Source organism: Candida oxycetoniae (genome assembly GCF_023343755.2).
Source record: "Candida oxycetoniae strain CBS 10844 chromosome Unknown scaffold3, whole genome shotgun sequence".
Taxonomy (NCBI): Eukaryota; Fungi; Ascomycota; class Pichiomycetes; order Serinales; family Debaryomycetaceae; genus Lodderomyces; species Lodderomyces oxycetoniae.
In genome coordinates this window covers 79,067-96,244 of record NW_026055368.1, presented here as the reverse complement: position 1 = coordinate 96,244, position 17,178 = coordinate 79,067, and the positions used below count along the sequence as shown (strand labels likewise).

Genomic DNA, 17,178 nt, shown 5'->3' with positions numbered 1-17,178 from the left:
ATATATATTTTTAACTACTACTATAACTATTATTGTTACTACTACGGCTACGGCTACGGCTACTGCTACGGCTACTTCACATGTGTGACTTGGCTTATTTGCATTATACTTTTTTTCTTAAAATGGAAGGGTTTTTGTGATGGAAACCATATTCCCCCCCCCCTCATCCCTCCCAATATATGCTAATTTGCAAATTCGTCATCACTTTGTTTTTACTCTAGTTCTGTTGTTTTCTTTTTTTATTGACGCCAAAAGCCTTGTGGTTGTCCATAATATCCTGTTTGCTGAGGTTGAGCAAATCCATTAAACTGTTGTGGTTGCTGTGCAAACCCTGTAAATTGTGTCGCTTGTGGCACGAAACCAGGTTGTTGTTGTTGTTGTTGTTGTTGTTGTTGCTGCTGACCAGTAGGATTATTGTACAAGGATAATATATTTTGCTTGTTTGTCTGCTGTGCAATGAGCTGAGGATTTGTTGTGTTCAAAAGCTCTTTTTGGTGACTCGGGTTATTTGTGTCTAGATACTCTTGTCCGTTTGAATCAATATAGGATACTTGTCCAGTAATTGGATCTGTATACTGATATATTTGCGGCTGTGCCATTACCACTCCCATTCCGGTTGACATTACAGAAATACTTGTTGAAGCTGGATTTGAGCCCGTATTGGTACTCCACCAGTCCGATGTCGAAGATATGGGAGCACTAGCAGTAGGTTCAGTAGGTTCTGCTTTAGGACGTGGTCTGTTAGGTAAGTTTGGAGCGGTTTCCTGCTTTGAAGGGTTTGTCTGATTATCGTGATCCAAAATATCCAAAGCCTTATCGATGTTACCATTAGATAGCAACAAACTCTCCAAAACTGCGTCCCTGTCTGTATATCCAAACCCGCGTATCCTGCTAGCTTGTATAGGATACTGAGCATACTCAAACGTTGTCAATCTCCTATGGGTTAATTTTGGTATTTGATAAACGCTATACGCACTATTAGATCTCAGCCTGCGATTACTTGAACTTGAATACCTATCATTATCGTTGGTGCCATGCTTGCTCAATCTGCTATCTTCATAGTCCAGTATTGATCCATCCAAGTTACTATCGTCGCGGAACTTGCGTAGTATATATTTATCCGTAATATATTGTTCAACAATTGAAACATCGTCATCTCCATCGAATGGGAAGGGGACTTTTTTGCTATTCCACTTTCTTCGTGCTTTTTGATTGCCAACCTTGCCCAAACGACGCACCTGGTCATCGTTCCAGTTGTCCAAAGTTAGAGACTTCACGCGGGAGATGTCATTATGTGGTGGACTCAATAATCTCTTGTGGACTGATGCACATCTACCGCATAAGAATAAACCCAAATTGTACGATGCCCATGTTGGATATTTCGCACCACATTCACCACATTTATTGTCATTGCCTCTCTCATTGACAATATCGAGTAGTTTCCTTTCTACTTCCTTCTGGTGTCTTCTTGACATGCTTTTTCAAAGGGACAAAGTCTTTGCAAAACAAACAAAACTTCTTTTGTGAAAAATATGGCGAGGCTTGGAAAAGAATCAAAGAGAGTGTGTGTATGAATAAAGGCAAGCTCCTACATTCTCTACTATTAAGTGGATAGGTGGAATCTTCGGCATTAAAGAGTGCGCAAAGGGGAAAAAAGAAAAAGGAAAAAAAGAACAGAAAATAGCGAGCGGACAACTCTATCGAGTGACACTATCGAGTGACACTATCGAGCAACACTATCGAGCAGAGCGAGATAGTGTTGTAACAAGCTACTAAGTGTTGCTCCACTATCGAGTGACGCTATCGAGCAACACTATCGAGCAGAGCGAGATAGTGTTGTAAAAAGCATGACTCACAACGAGGTGATAGCTCGTCTCGCTCTATCACAACATTGTTCGTACTGAGTGTTGCTCCACTATCGAGCAGAGCGAGATAGTGTTGTAACAAGCTACTCAGTGTTGCTCCACTATCGAGTGACACTATCTCGCTCTGCTCGATAGTGTTGTAACAAGCTACTCAGTGTTGCTCCACTATCGAGTGACACTATCTCGCTCTGCTCGATATTGTCACTGATATATAGTCTATTATTGGTCTAGTAGGTTTAAAGTGAGCACATCTCTATGAGACCCCTTTTGGACACACAACTCATCTATATCAACGGTTATATCGCAAAGCGTTTTTCCGATATCGAGTGCGCTAATCTTTTCATTAGCTTCCAACAATGCCTCATCGGACAATTTTGCCCTTTTCTGATAACCAGTAGCAATTGATATATGCAAAGGCGAGTCAAAGTCTTGAAATATCGGTGGCGGGCCCGAAATATTCACCTTCTTGACAAATATGTCACGTATGCTTTGGAGATATTCATAATTCTCCAGAGTCATCTTTAAATGCGCCGTTAAAAACAAATTGGTTGTCAAGCGACCTTTTTCAACAGTTAGTTTATTCTCGAATCCCAATGGTAACGAGTATTTAGTGGGATTTTGGATAAGCCCCAAGGCAGAATTAATATCTCTAGTCTTTTTCCTTGGTTCACCTTTTGGTTTTGGCAATGCTTTCAACATTTGAATTACATTGTCCAAATATAGAGGCTCCTGCTGTTGTTCTTGATTTATCAAGGCAATGGTTATATGATGTCTTTGATAACGTCCAAGATCTTTATTTGGTACAACAAAGTTATAGTTTTCTGATAAAGCCGGCACTTGGGAAATGACTTGTTCCACTATAAGTTCTAGCTTCCGTAGCACCACCAACGATGGCATCCATGGTATAAAAGTAAATAGCAACGCTCGTGGTTTACTTAACATATTCTGATATTGTTGCAGATAAATCAATATCCGTGGAGGAGGTGGTAATGAAAAGTTGCTTGGTTGATCGTCAAAATCCTCAGTATCGGCTGCTTCGGCTGCTTCGGCTTCTCGCTCGCTATCACTTTGTGTTTCACCGTTATCACTATCAGATACGTACTGTTGAATCAAATCCATCAACTTGTAAACGATGAAAAATGAATTTGAGAGAGAATCGATCGAAATGATGAGTCGATGAGTCGGTAGCGATATTTTTATTTTATCTTCCCCCCCCCCAAGTCCCGACTGGAAATATAAGGTGATCAATTTTTTTGAAGAAGAACAGGCCTGTTGACACCTTCTCTTCAACTCTCTTTTCGACCACCTTCTTCTTTCCTTCCCCCTTTTTTTTTTCAAAAAGACCACTCGACTTTTCTTATTTATTTTAAAACCCGAGTAGAAGACTCTCTTCGACCCTAAAACCTTAAACAATGGTACTTATAAAACCAGTCAATTTAACGAAATGGATTGAAGAGAATCAAGATTTGTTGAAACCGCCAGTTAACAATTATTGTCTACACCGTGGAGGATTTACAATCATGATAGTTGGAGGACCCAACGAAAGAAGCGATTATCATATTAACCAAACGCCAGAGTATTTTTACCAATACAAGGGTACAATGTGCTTGAAAGTAGTTGATGATGGAGAGTTCAAAGACATTTTCCTTCACGAAGGAGACTCCTTTTTGTTGCCGCCTAATGTGCCTCACAATCCGTGTCGTTATGCAAACACAATTGGTTTAGTCGTTGAACAAGATCGTCCCGAAGGTGTCAATGATAGGGTAAGATGGTACTGTAGTGAATGTAGCAATATAATCTCCGAGGAGGAATTCTACTTGACTGATTTGGGCACGCAAATTAAAGAAGCAATTGTTGCGTTTGACTCAAATATCGATGCAAGGACTTGTAAAAAATGTGGGCACCTAAACTCATCCAAAAGAGAATAAGTAATAAACTTGGAAAGACATTTGCTATTACATATTGCTACACACACTCTCTCTCTCTATATATATATATATATATTATGTAATGGATATTATGCAACTTTTTTACTATGATAAAGGTCAACTGCTTTTTCAAAAGCCCAATCTGTTACATGTTCAACAGGTTCATCAAACACATACGGCAATAATGGAACAATCCCCAATCCAACTGCAACTGGGCCATAAGTTCTCATTGCTGCAATTTTTGTATTTTTGAAAAAGTAAGAAGAATAGCGTACAGCACTGTGTATAGTAAATGCTGGTAACCCCATTGACGCGATGCTCTGGAATATGCCTCTTTTCAATGCAACCAATTTCCAGTCGGAATCAATAGTACTATGAGTTTCCTTAAAAGTCGCAGCAGCAATTAAATCTGGCTTTAAAGCTTTATTCCAAGGTTGCAATCCAACCTGATATCTCCCTTGGCTTTTTAGTTTTGTTTTCCAAGCAGCATACGAAACGTCTCCGATTATATATATCCACGAAACAGCATATCCAGCTCTAACCAAGTACGGATGCGCTACTGGTCTAAACGACTCTCCTATGTCTGAGGTATATGCAACATATCTATGAGATGCCAATAAAATTGTTTTCAATCTATTGGCATAAGCAGCATATCTCAACCCACCAGATTCATTATCAGAGACAAATTGATCAGAGACAGCCCCTTTAATTTTGGCAACAGTGTCCTCCTTGGTAGTTGAATCGTCTCCTGACATCCTAGAGTGGTGGCCAACCAATTTTTCTACACATTTTTCACATTTTAATTGCTATAAATTTCATATATACATATACATATATAATATATACCTATCTGGACAATAGAGCCGCTGCCGCTGTCAGTATAATGAGAGATTTTGAATATTGCCCACAGAAAAAAAAATATACATATAATATATAGATAGATATATAGAATAATAGGAATAAGAAGGATTAAGAGAGAGAGAGAGAGAGAGAAAGAGAGAGGAGGATTACATCATGAAGATAACATTAATAACAAGGTTCACAAACTCTTTGTCATCTATAGAACAAATCCCAGACTTGTCGATTCCATGCAGTGTCAATTTCGACAAGGATGATGTCAACAAGTTGATCAATGTGACGTGGATAAAAGCGTCGATACGAAGTAAAGTGCCCCAGTGTTCTCAAAGGCGTTTGAAACTTATATACAATGGTAGAGTCTTGAATGAAAAAACCGATTTTGAAAAAGAGATTTTGAAACCACGAAAAGCATCATTAAATCAAAATGAGCCTATATACATACATTGTGTCGTTGGAGAAGAACTAACAAAAGCACAACTCTTGGAGGAAAATAGTATTGATAATAAGCCGCAGGAAGTAACAACCACGCCCAATGTTATTGGGTTTGACCGGTTATTGCAGCAAGGTTTCTCTTTAGAGGATATTGGCGATTTGAGAAGACAGTTTCTGCAGTTATATGGGAGCGCAGCAACTAGTAGTAATCAAAACCGAGAAATTGCTGATATTGAAGAAATAGAGAATAGGCAAAGAGAGTTACGCGAGTTGGAGGAGCGCTGGATAGAATCTACGTCAAATAATGATGGTGTCGCAACAGCAGGGGCAGCTGCAACAACGGGGACAGCTGCAACAACAACAACAACAACAACAACGGCAACACAAAATGGAGGTGGAGATATGATTGAGCAGACACAAGGCGTTCAACCTCCTCTTGAATTTGACGAGTCTTACGCAAATGAAGATTTACTACTTGGGTTTTGCATAGGTGTATTTCTCGGAATAATCTCCGTGGTGTTCTTTGTACTTGACGACACAATTTTCAACAAACGTCAAAAGATGGCAATAATAGCAGGTATATTTATCAATTTCTCCTTGGCTATAGTAAGAGGACAATGGCTATAGAAAACAGAGAGAAAGAGATGAGGTGGGAGAGTAAGAAGAAGAAGAAGAAGAAGAAGAAGAAGAAAAAAAAATGTATGATCTACCAGCCCTCACTAAATTCTTTTAATGACTTTTAATGAAAGGGCATTAAGATGATCTTTCTTGTGTATGGAAAACTATTCTCGCCAGAAAGCTTGACGCTCGCCAACTCCTTGGGATTAGAAGAACAGACAAGCAACACGGTTAAAGCTTTGGCTGCCGCACAAAGAAGAAGAAGAAGAAGAAAGGGAAGGAAAAGAGAAAGAAAAAGTGTTGAAAAGTTTTTTTTTAAACCAAAAAAAAAGAAAAAAAAAAGAAATTTCGACACTATCGACACTAGCGAGGAGAGCGAGCTAGTGGAACAACACTAGCTACCACCGAAACTAACCACCACCGAAACTAACTACTACCGAAACTAACTACTACCGAAACTAACTACTACCGAAACTAACCACCACCGAAACTAACCACCACCGAAACTAACCACCACCGAAACTCAGTAGCGACACTCAGTAGCGACACTCAGTAGCGATACTATCCACTTTCAGCAATTTTCTTTAAACAAAGTATTTTCCGAGAGTTTCTAGGAGTAAATATTTGGTAGAACATTTGTAGCCAAGAAAATAAATTAAAGTACCTCTACTTTGACCCTGATGTGAAAAAATGGGCAATACTCTAATAGACTAGAGAAGAGTAGGCAATCCTTTAACTAAAAAAGAGTAGGCAAGAGTAGGCAATCCTTTAACTAGAAAAGAGTAGGCAAGAGTAGGCAAAAGTAGGCAATACCACAGGGTATCTCTACAAAGTGTTTCCCGACTATCTCGCTTCGCTCGATGGTATAAAGTGTTTCTCGACTATCTCGCTTCGCTCGATGGTATAAAGTGTTTCTCGACTATCTCGCTTCGCTCGATGGTACAAAGTGTTTCTCGACTATCTCGCTTCGCTCGATGGTACAAAGTGTTTCTCGACTATCTCGCTTCGCTCGATAGTACAATGTCCATCAAAACTTGAGAAAGCTTACTTTCCATTATATCACGTGATTTATTGCAAGGGATCAGAAAGTTAAAAATGGAAAAGGAAAAGTTATTAAAAGATAACTCATTGGGGAAACCGGGTCCTCACCCATATAACCTTTTTCTTTTATATTGTTTTTCTCTTCCCCAAATATTGGATTTTTTTTTCTCATCTTCCCGCTAATATTGATATTAGTTTGTCGAGTTCTTGTTACTCTTGAAAAAAAAACCCCAAAGGTGTTTACTAATATAGTCTCTTTTTCCCTTCTTCCCTTTTTCCCTTTTTCAATTTTTCACCTTTTTCACTTTTTCATATTTTCACCTTCTTCAATTTTTCACCTTTTTTTTTTCAATTCTTCAAAGGACCATTGTTAGTTTTGGTTGAGCTTCTAAAAAGGATTATTAGAAAAAGATGTCGGAACCTACACCATTACCATTTATCTACCAGTTTCTCTCTGGAGCAGTTGCTGGTGTCTCTGAGATTCTTGTAATGTATCCATTGGACGTGGTCAAGACTAGGCAGCAATTGGATTCTACGGGTGAAGTCGGCGGTACTCTCAAATGTTTAAGAACAATTGTCAAAGAGGAAGGATTTTCACGTTTGTATAAAGGTATATCTGCTCCAATCTTGATGGAAGCACCAAAGAGAGCTACAAAATTTGCTGCTAACGATGAATGGGGAAAATTCTACAAGAATGCATTTGGCGTTAAGACTATGACGCAATCATTGGCCATCTTGACCGGTGCTACTGCTGGTGCTACTGAATCCTTTGTTGTTGTTCCCTTTGAGTTGGTTAAAATCAGATTACAAGACAAAACTACAAAATTCAACGGGATGGGGGAAGTTGTTAAAGATATCGTCCAAAAGAATGGTGTTGCTGGATTGTACAAGGGACTTGAGTCGACGTTGTGGAGACATATTTGGTGGAATGCGGGCTATTTTGGCTGTATCCACCAAGTCAAAGGTTTAATGCCTAAACCAAAAGACACGACACAAAAGACTTTGGTGGATTTGACTTGTGGTACAATTGGTGGTACTTTTGGAACTATATTGAACACACCATTCGATGTGGTCAAATCAAGAATTCAAGCCGGATCATCAAGATATAGATGGACATATCCATCATTGCTTATAGTAGCAAAAGAAGAAGGATTTGCCGCATTGTATAAGGGATTCATTCCAAAAGTCTTGAGATTAGGTCCTGGTGGAGGTATATTATTGGTTGTTTTCACTACATGCATGGATTTCTTTAGAAAAATGCGTGAAGGAAAGTAAAATATAGAAATTGTGAAATCATGAAATCATGAAATCGTGAGATCATGAAATCGTGAATTCGTGAAATCGTGAGATCATGAAATCGTGAATTCGTGAAATCGTGAGTTCATGAAATCGTGAAATCGTGAAATGTAGATGATTGTGTAGTAGCACCTAGTATTTTCCCCAAAATTTCCTATTTACTTTCAAGTTAATTTTCACCTCTCTCAATTGTATAACTTTTTCTTTTTTTTTTTTTTTTTTCATGGATTAGGGATGAAAAGGTTGATAATTTGAAACCTCCCCCAGTTTTGATTCTGAATCTTTTCTTTTCTTTTGCCTCAATTACTTCTTGAATTTATCAAACCCGTGTGTTGACCTGTTTGAGCTCGTATAGGTAGTTGAGAATAAGTATTTGAAAGGATGTGACGTATGGACCAGTTTACACACGGGTTTGACCTTTAACCTCTCAGAGTTAATCTGATTCAAGAAGGGAACATATATTACAATTTTTTATTACCAATGTAGATACAAAATATAAACCTTATTTTTTTTCCCTTTTTTCCAGTTTAGTAATGAAACCTCTATATTTTACTTTTTAAGTTGTATGTAATTTTTTTTTTTTTCATTGACTGAGGAGAGGAGCTGTGAAAAAAGCAGTTTGGGCAGTTTCTCTTATAGTTGAAGAGGAAATTTTTCATTGATGAATTAATGAGTCGGTGGTCTGTGCTAAGTGATTATTAATAGTGATAGAGCCTCTTCTTTTTCCATGTTTGCCCAATCGAAACAGGGAGCTCAATATGAAGAATCGAAACAGGGAGCTCAATATAAAGAATCGAAACAGGGAGCTCAATATGAAGAATCGAAACAGGGAGTTCAATATGAAGTGTACGAAATGACTCAACAACGGGACTACTCCCAAACAACAACGTCAATTGACGAGCAAACTAATCCTTACGAGCTGGGTGAGAATGAGGAAGAGGAAGAGGATAATATTGGAAACCGTGAATCTTTAGATTCTCATTCATCACAAGTTTTCCAAGATTTAGAGAGCTACGTCAATAAAATAGAAAGAGGAGCGGTTAATGATTTTCATAATGACCCTGTTTTCCATTCAATACTACGAAAGTATAGAAAAGAAGGGGTTAACACTAAAATATGTGGTGTTTTCTCGTTAGCTTGTCTAGCCATTTGGATCAGTGGTGTTATTCTATATTCACAGCTAAGTCCCTCGCTGATATTATCCAAAGTTACTTGGCAAACTACAGTTCAAATAAGTGATGGTATCAATATCACTTTGAGCGAATATAATCCCCAGTTTCGAAACTTGACTTTTGATCGTTGGAGGAGTGGCACCTATCAAACACGCAACGAAGAAATTATTTGGTTAACGGAACAGCAGTTTCCCAAGAGTCCAGGCGGTGCGTTTTACCTCAACCCTAAACCCGACCTGATTGTTGTTAAACAAATCAACTCCAATTACGAAAAGAGCTTTCTCGAGTCACGGAAATTTGCTTACAAAAACAATTTCTTTTATATCGAGGAAGTGGTGTTGAATCCCAGTGCCAGTATATCAGATTCAAATACCCTCCATTTAATTAAAACTGATACATCAGAACAGTGGAGACATCTGACGTTTGCTCTTTATTGGTTATATAGCCCAGCACTATCAACATATCTGCCGATCCAACCAACTCAAGAGGATCCTCGCTTGAGAAATAGGTTTTTGGACCTGGATAAGAAAGAAGCTTTGGAGAAGCTAAACTATGTCCAGTTTTCGCCAGATGGCCATTATATCCTTTTTGCATTTGAAAATGATCTCTTTGTCCAGGATTTGTTTAATAATGATATTCAACAAATAACTCAGGATGGATCATCAAACATTTTCAACGGTAAACCAGATTGGGTCTATGAGGAAGAGGTGGTTGCCACTGATAGGATGGCATGGTGGTCCCCTGATTCCAAACGGATTCTATTCTCCAAAATAAATGATACGCAAGTGCAAGATGTAAGTATTGATTATTTCGTCAAGTCTGCTCCAGAAATTGGAATACAATACGAACAAGAGTCGTTGGAAGAAAAATCTGCTAAAGGTCTCAACCAATATCCAATAAGAACTATTTTAAAGTATCCCAAACCGGGATCACAAAATCCAATCATCACGCTTCACGTTTATGACGTTGAACTGCAGAAGGTTGATCTATTACAAGACAAGGATGAGACATTAGGCAAGGACTTTATTTTATATCAAGCAACTTGGGTGGACAAAGACAACTTCTTGATGAAGCAAACAGATCGTACTAGTACCATTCTTGCAAAGAAAATATACCGTCCAAACGAATCAAAGGATATTAAAACCGTGCACTCGGCAAATGTCACTGCTGTTTATGGTGGTTGGGTGGAAAAAATGAAACCAATGACAGTGATTGATGGCGAATTGGGGAACAAATATATTGACAATTATGTCCAGAATGGTATGAATTACTTGGCTGTTTTTGATAATGCTACTTCTGTCTTTCCACTGCGAGTTTTTGGCAAGTTCCAAGCAATCAGTGAGGCCGTTTATGATAAGCGGGAGAATTACATTTATTTTTTAAGCAATATCAAAAGTTCAATGGACTCGCATCTCATTGGAATAAATCTCAACCTGGGGAAATACATGGACTTGACAGATATCACAAAAGAAGGTCATTATTCAGTGCAATTTTCCCCAAACGGTAGACTTTTGAATTTGAAGTATAATGGCCCTGACCAGCCTTGGCAACGACTAATAAGTATGGCTGAAGTACACGATCAATTTGTCGATAATGATGATGATGATAATGATGATGATGATGATGGTCACGATAATGATGCTCTCTTTACTGTGCAAGAAGTTATTCAAAAGCAGCCGATAATCAATCAAGTGGATGCATTTACCAAAGAGTTAAAAACCACAAATCTACCCACTGTCAATTTTCGAAAAATCAAAATCAAAAAGGATGATGTTTCATTAAGTGTGAGAGAAATCTTGCCCCCAAACTTTGATCCCGAGAATAAGAAGAAGAAGAAGAAGTATCCAATTGTGGTCCACACTTATGGAGGACCTGGTTCTCAAATTGTTTTTAAAAAGTTCAATATCGATTTTCTTCAAATTTTAAGTTCAGCCTTGGATGCAATAGTACTAGAAATCGAGCCTCGTGGTACTGGTGGCAACGATTGGAAATATAAAAGCTATGCAAAGAATAAAATTGGGTACTGGGAAGCGCGTGATATCAAGTTGGTTACTTCTGAGTACATTAAAGCAAACCAAGAATTTGTAAACACGCAACGAGTATCTATCTGGGGCTGGTCATATGGCGGGTTTACAACGTTAAAGACATTAGAGCACGACAAGGGGGAAATTTTCAAGTATGGTATTGCTATTGCACCAGTAACCAATTGGATGTTTTATGACTCAATCTACACAGAGAGAATAATGAACCGACCTCTGGAGAACCCTAATTATGGCGAATATGCGAGAATTAACGATGTTGCAAGCGTTAGCAGTGCCAAGAGGTTTCTCTTAATGCACGGATCAAGTGACGATAATGTCCATTTACAGAATACTATGTGGCTCATAGACAAGCTCAATATGCAAAGTATTAGCAATTATGATTTACAGATATTTACCGATAGTGATCACGATATATACTACCACAATGCCGGAGAAATGGTCTATGGAAAGATTCTACATTGGCTACAAAACGCCTTTAATGGTAAATTTGACAATCAATCAGTATGATCTATCTATGTTATAAATATACCAAACTCACTTTTTTTTCTCTCTCTCTCTCTTTCTCTATCTTTTTTCTTCATCTATATCATGGCATCTAATTGTTGCAAAAATCATGATTAAGCCCAAAATTAAGAGTTATAAAAGTACGTTTCTGACAGGAATATGGTTTATAAAGATGTAGCGTGTAGTTACTGATCTTCTTCCTTTTTTCTTCTATTTTTTTAGTTTCCAAGCCCGTGTGTCTACTTGTTAGAAAATCTCGAAAGGAGGAGGAGTTGGACAAGGCTATTCGGAATAGCAGGTTGCAAAAAGATACCTTGGAAAAGGCAAAGAGATACCTCCAAGATCAAGATAGAATCGAGAAATTGATTAACCACTGGCGAACAGTAGCACAAATGGCTTCGAATTACTTGTATAACGAGCAATCGATAAAATTTGCGCGAATGGGGGGGTTTAAACAATGGCAAATACAAGAGTGGCTGCGAGAAAAGGAATTGGCTGCAAGTAGATTAGAAGATGCGAGATTAATGCTTTACCAAAAGTTGGAGTTGGAGTTGGAGTTGGGAAAGGTTGACGAAGAAGAAAAAGAGTGTATTATGCAAGAATTTAATGGTTCATATGGGTTAGATGAAGAAGGCACTCCTATTGAAGAAGAAGAAGAAATGCCTGATTTTAGTGATGATTTTACAATGAAAAATTTATATAAGATCTTGGGTCTAGATTATGAGCTAGTGTTTGAGTAAACACTGTCGTGCAACACTATCGAGCGAAGCGAGATAGTGGAGCAGCACTGTCTACACAGACACTATCAAGCGATACTATCGTGCGACACTATCGTGCGACACTATCGAGCGAAGCGAGATAGTGTTGGTCAGTGTTGCTCAATGTTTCTCAGTGTTGCTCAAAGTTGCTCAGTGTCTGTCAGTGTTGCTCAGTGTCTGTCAGTATTGTTCAGTGTCTGTCAGTGTTGCTCAGTGTCTGTTGTGTCTGTCAGGGTTGCTCCACTATCTCGCTCTGCTTGATAGTGGAGTCAACTTTTGATTTTTGTGATGACTTTGATAGCGCATTTTTCAAATCTATACCAATTTTTTTTTCGTGGAATTTTATTACATTTTTTTCATTTGGTCTTGATAGGAACGCAATAAAGAGAAAGGCTTTTGTGTCCCTTTTCCAAGACCCCAAGTATTCAAGAGAGGATCGAATGTTGGATAAAGCGCTAGATAGCACATCAAAAGAGCTAAAAAGAGAAAACATAGCCCACTTTTTGCAGGACTTGTGCAAGGGTTTAGATTCTGAGTCTATAAAGATTGATGAAATTGTTGATACAATTTTGAAAGGTCTACCAGCCACTTTGACTGTAGAGGAGCTTTACACGTTTACTTCAGAAGTAATAGCTAGTAGAGTGATATATCATCCAGACTACTCTATACTAGCTGGGAGGGTAGAGGTGGCGTTTCTCCATAAACAGATTCCCTTTTCATTCAGTGAAAATGTCGAGAGGCTAAGAAATTATAAACCAATGGAGGGAAAAGTTTATTGCCCAGTTTCTCAAGAGTTTTATGAAATCGTTGTTAAGAATAAACAGTTTTTTGACAGCATTATTGTCCTGGAGAGGGATTTTGACCTTGTATATTTTGGTATCAAAACGTTGCAAAATTCATACTTGTTAAAAATCAATGGTAAAGTTGCCGAGACGCCGCAACAATTGTTTTTGAGAGTATCGATTGGAATCCATATGACGGATCTTGATTCCATTAAAGAAACTTATGACTTGATGTCTCAAAAATACTTTATACACGCGCTGCCGACTTTATATAATGCAGGTAGTCAGTTCAACTACTTATCTTCCTGTTTTCTAATGGCGATGAAGGATGATTCAATAGATGGAATCTACAAAACTTTACATGAATCGGCACTCATATCAAAAGCTTCTGGAGGGATTGGTATTCACATTCACGACATTAGGGCGAGTGGTTCCTACATTGCAGGCACAAACGGTACTTCTAGTGGGTTGGTACCGATGTTGCGAGTGTTCAACAATACAGCAAGGTATGTTGATCAAGGGGGAGGCAAAAGACCAGGAGCTTTTGCTATATACGTAGAGCCATGGCATGCAGATATATTTGATATACTAGATACGAGAAAGAATCATGGCAATGAAGAGCAACGTACGCGAGACTTGTTCTATGGCTTGTGGATTCCTGATTTATTTATGCAACGCGTTAAAAGCGGTGGTGACTGGTCGTTATTCTCGTCATATGAAGCACCAGGTTTAAGCGATGTGTTTGGCAAAGAGTTTATAGAGCTTTATGAAAAGTACGAGAAACAGGGTTTAGCACGTCGAACTATCAAAGCGCAAAAGTTATGGTTAGCGATATTGGAGTCTCAAACGGAAACGGGCGGACCATTTATGCTATACAAGGATGCTTGCAACGAAAAATCGAATCAAAAAAATTTGGGTACAATAAAGTCCTCCAATTTGTGCTGTGAAATTATCGAGTACTCTTCTCCAGAAGAAACGGCCGTATGCAATCTCGCGTCCTTGGCATTACCTTCGTTTTTACAAACTTTAGGAGAAGGCATAGAATTTGATTTTCCAAAATTGCATTCCGTTACTAAAGTGGCAACTAGAAATCTAAACAAGGTGATTGATGTAACTAAATATCCAGTAGAGTCAGCTGCAAGATCAAACAAAAAGAATCGTCCTGTTGCATTAGGTGTACAAGGTTTGGCTGACTTATTTTTAGAGTTGAGATTACCATTTGACTCTCCACAAGCCAAGAAATTGAATATACAGATATTTGAAACAATATACCATGCTGCAGTAGAAGCATCTGTTGAAATGTCTATTCAAGACGGTCCCTATAGCACATTTGAAGGATCCCCGGCGTCACAGGGAAAGCTCCAATTTGATCTCTGGGACCATACTCCTTCAGAGTTGTACGACGATTGGAATACTTTAAAGGATAATGTGATCAAACATGGTATGAGAAACTCGCTATTGATAGCCCCTATGCCAACTGCTTCCACTTCTCAGATTTTGGGATTTAGTGAATGCTTTGAGCCTTACACTTCAAATTTATTCAATCGTCGAGTATTGTCTGGAGAGTTTCAAGTTGTTAACAAGTACTTGATAAAAGATTTGATAGATTTAGGTATTTGGAATTCTGCAATGAGAAGTAAGATTATTATGGATGGTGGTTCCGTACAAGGCATTAAAATTATACCCGATGACTTAAAAAAACTATACAGAACAGTTTGGGAACTTAAACAAAAAGATATCATTGACATGGCAGTAGATCGAGCCAAATTTATAGATCAGCTGCAAAGTATGAATATTTACCTTCAAAATCCAACAATAGGTAAGTTGACCAGTTGTCATTTCTATGCTTGGGAAAAAGGATTGAAAACAGGTATGTATTATTTGCGCACACAAGCTGCTTCAAGAGCAATTCAATTTACGGTAGACTGTGAAAAAGCGGCTCTGGTAAATGAACAAGAAATGACAAAGAAAAACTTGAAACGGAAAAAGTATATTGAGACAGCACTGGTTAAGAAATACAAGTCCCTGGACTATGGCACGCCTGATTCGGAAGTGTCCATCGAACTGCACCTGGAACTGTACGATATACATGATTCTACCCCCATAGCTTGTGATATTAGAGACCTGGAAGGTTGTGAGTCTTGTTCTGCTTAGGATAACGACTTTTTAGTGGGTTTTTTTTTTTTTTTTTTGGTATATAAACTTGTAATTAGCTTTTCAGGGATAAAAAGGAAAAACGAATAAAGTCTTTCTTTTCATTGCCCTACCCCCACCCGTTTTTATTTATTTTTTTAATACTTCTTCCTTCTCTTTGCTTTCTAGCTTCATCGCAATTTTCTATTTGCAAAATCGGCAACTTGGGACATACCATCTTTAGTTACAAAAAATTTCTTCTTTATTTTGTCAGACCAAATTAGTACTCCTAATTCGGTTGCGTAGTTTGACAAAATTTCAAACTCTTGTTGATTTGCAAAATCTTTGAACAAGTATCCGTCAAATGTTTGTATTCTATCCAATTCCAATTGCCATAATTTGATTTGGTCAACGACATTAGGAGGGAGCACTTCCAATTTATGTTGTTGTGATACAGATCCATCTGCTTTACTTTGAGGGGCTCCCCCTGCAGTGTTAATATTGTGGCTCGCATCGAATTCCAACTTTTTATCTAGTTTCTCTTTTGCAAGCAACAACATTTGAGGGTGGGCATGCATTTCCAAAAACTTGATGATTTGATCAGCTGTTATTCCATTGTATAATGCGTTACGTATCGATTCTCTGGTTATTTGGCCACATACCATATTGGAGAACCTTGTCTTCAATTGTACAAATAGGTTCAAAATGGCAATTTCCAAGGGCGATTGAGTATAGGCGTACAACTTAAAGTTTGTTTCAATGATAATTGATTCTCGCGTATTTGGCGATGATAACATAGCGTCTCCCTCGCTTTTATCCAAGACTTGTTCAACAGCCATAGAAGGGGTCTTTAGCGCTGATGAATCCGAGGTCAAGGTCGTTGCAAGTCGTGTGGGGTAAAAACGACTAGACGTGTCGACTCTCTGATACACCAATCCGTAGTCTTTCAAATCTGCAAGCATGCTAACCTGTGTTTCACTCAAGCTTGAAACTAGATAGCTGTTGCCCAACTCTAGAGACCCCAAAATGAAAATAAAGTTTAACACATCAACCGGGTTCATATTTAGTTCTTGTGTGAGATTCAAGTATTGGAGCAAAAGTGTCCAAATTTGTGCATTAATGTCCTGTAACAAAAACTGAAAACCGGTGTTTGTGATATTCAAGTTATTGTTTTGCCCTTCCATTAACCCTCCTAGTCGGAGCAAGCTCAATACTGATTTCGATGGAGCCTTTGTACCCTCTGTACCCACCATAAAATGCAATATACTCTCCCATTTCTGTGTAGCAAACGAATCAAGAAATGCCACGTCCACCTTGTGTTTATCAACAGTGGTGTCTACACTGCCAAATGCGTTAGGATCTTGTGACCCAGTAAGGCAATCTCTAAAATTTGAACGGAAAATCGAGTTTAAACGAATATGTGTGCCCTTGCTATCATACTCTATTAGATGTAGCGATTCTAGCCGCTTTAGTGCCTCAAATTCAAGCTTTCTCGCCAGAGGTTTACACCATTTGTTCAAGTCCCTTACAGGTATGGGTTTCTCATTGAATATCATTGACATAATGTAGAATTTCGCCATAGGCGATAAAAGTCGGTATATTGAAAGACAAGTTGCTGGAGCTTCAAAAAGCTTCGATTGGACCGTCTTTGGTAGGTCTTCCAAATATTCGTTAACCGTCGCTTTAAATAGATTGGACGTCGTCATAATAACAGCTTCTTTTTCTTTTCTTTTTTTTTTTGATATCAGC

At 38.3% G+C, this 17,178-nt stretch overlaps 9 protein-coding genes across 9 annotated transcripts; 5 read left to right on the top strand and 4 right to left on the bottom strand. All coding sequences in view use genetic code 12, as the record gives it.

Moving 5' to 3' along the window:
* Positions 1–239: 239 nt before the first annotated feature.
* KGF56_001149 (uncharacterized protein) lies at positions 240–1,475 on the bottom strand (the record flags this gene model as incomplete). The annotated part of the gene is made up of 1 exon (XM_049322241.1): positions 240–1,475. The coding sequence occupies one exon, from the start codon at positions 1,473–1,475 to the stop codon at positions 240–242; it is 1,236 nt and encodes a 411-aa protein (XP_049181675.1).
* A 609-nt stretch (positions 1,476–2,084) lies between these two features.
* KGF56_001148 (uncharacterized protein) lies at positions 2,085–2,984 on the bottom strand (the record flags this gene model as incomplete). The annotated part of the gene is made up of 1 exon (XM_049322240.1): positions 2,085–2,984. One exon carries the CDS (start codon positions 2,982–2,984, stop codon positions 2,085–2,087), a length of 900 nt encoding a protein of 299 aa, XP_049181674.1.
* A 293-nt stretch (positions 2,985–3,277) lies between these two features.
* KGF56_001147 (3-hydroxyanthranilate 3,4-dioxygenase) lies at positions 3,278–3,793 on the top strand (the record flags this gene model as incomplete). The annotated part of the gene is made up of 1 exon (XM_049322239.1): positions 3,278–3,793. One exon carries the CDS (start codon positions 3,278–3,280, stop codon positions 3,791–3,793), a length of 516 nt encoding a protein of 171 aa, XP_049181673.1.
* An 89-nt stretch (positions 3,794–3,882) lies between these two features.
* On the bottom strand, positions 3,883–4,548 carry KGF56_001146 (uncharacterized protein; the record flags this gene model as incomplete). Its single annotated transcript, XM_049322238.1, has 1 exon — positions 3,883–4,548. One exon carries the CDS (start codon positions 4,546–4,548, stop codon positions 3,883–3,885), a length of 666 nt encoding a protein of 221 aa, XP_049181672.1.
* A 259-nt stretch (positions 4,549–4,807) lies between these two features.
* KGF56_001145 (uncharacterized protein) lies at positions 4,808–5,710 on the top strand (the record flags this gene model as incomplete). The annotated part of the gene is made up of 1 exon (XM_049322237.1): positions 4,808–5,710. One exon carries the CDS (start codon positions 4,808–4,810, stop codon positions 5,708–5,710), a length of 903 nt encoding a protein of 300 aa, XP_049181671.1.
* Positions 5,711–7,153: 1,443 nt separating this feature from the next.
* KGF56_001144 (mitochondrial 2-oxodicarboxylate carrier) lies at positions 7,154–8,017 on the top strand (the record flags this gene model as incomplete). Its single annotated transcript, XM_049322236.1, has 1 exon — positions 7,154–8,017. The coding sequence occupies one exon, from the start codon at positions 7,154–7,156 to the stop codon at positions 8,015–8,017; it is 864 nt and encodes a 287-aa protein (XP_049181670.1).
* A 748-nt stretch (positions 8,018–8,765) lies between these two features.
* Positions 8,766–12,496, top strand: KGF56_001143 (S9 family peptidase; the record flags this gene model as incomplete). The annotated part of the gene is made up of 2 exons (XM_049322235.1): positions 8,766–11,753; positions 12,038–12,496. The coding sequence occupies 2 exons, from the start codon at positions 8,766–8,768 to the stop codon at positions 12,494–12,496; spliced, it is 3,447 nt and encodes a 1,148-aa protein (XP_049181669.1).
* A 458-nt stretch (positions 12,497–12,954) lies between these two features.
* Positions 12,955–15,450, top strand: RNR3 (Rnr3p; the record flags this gene model as incomplete). Its single annotated transcript, XM_049322234.1, has 1 exon — positions 12,955–15,450. One exon carries the CDS (start codon positions 12,955–12,957, stop codon positions 15,448–15,450), a length of 2,496 nt encoding a protein of 831 aa, XP_049181668.1.
* Positions 15,451–15,620: 170 nt separating this feature from the next.
* KGF56_001141 (TFIIH/NER complex subunit) lies at positions 15,621–17,135 on the bottom strand (the record flags this gene model as incomplete). The annotated part of the gene is made up of 1 exon (XM_049322233.1): positions 15,621–17,135. One exon carries the CDS (start codon positions 17,133–17,135, stop codon positions 15,621–15,623), a length of 1,515 nt encoding a protein of 504 aa, XP_049181667.1.
* Positions 17,136–17,178: the final 43 nt, after the last annotated feature.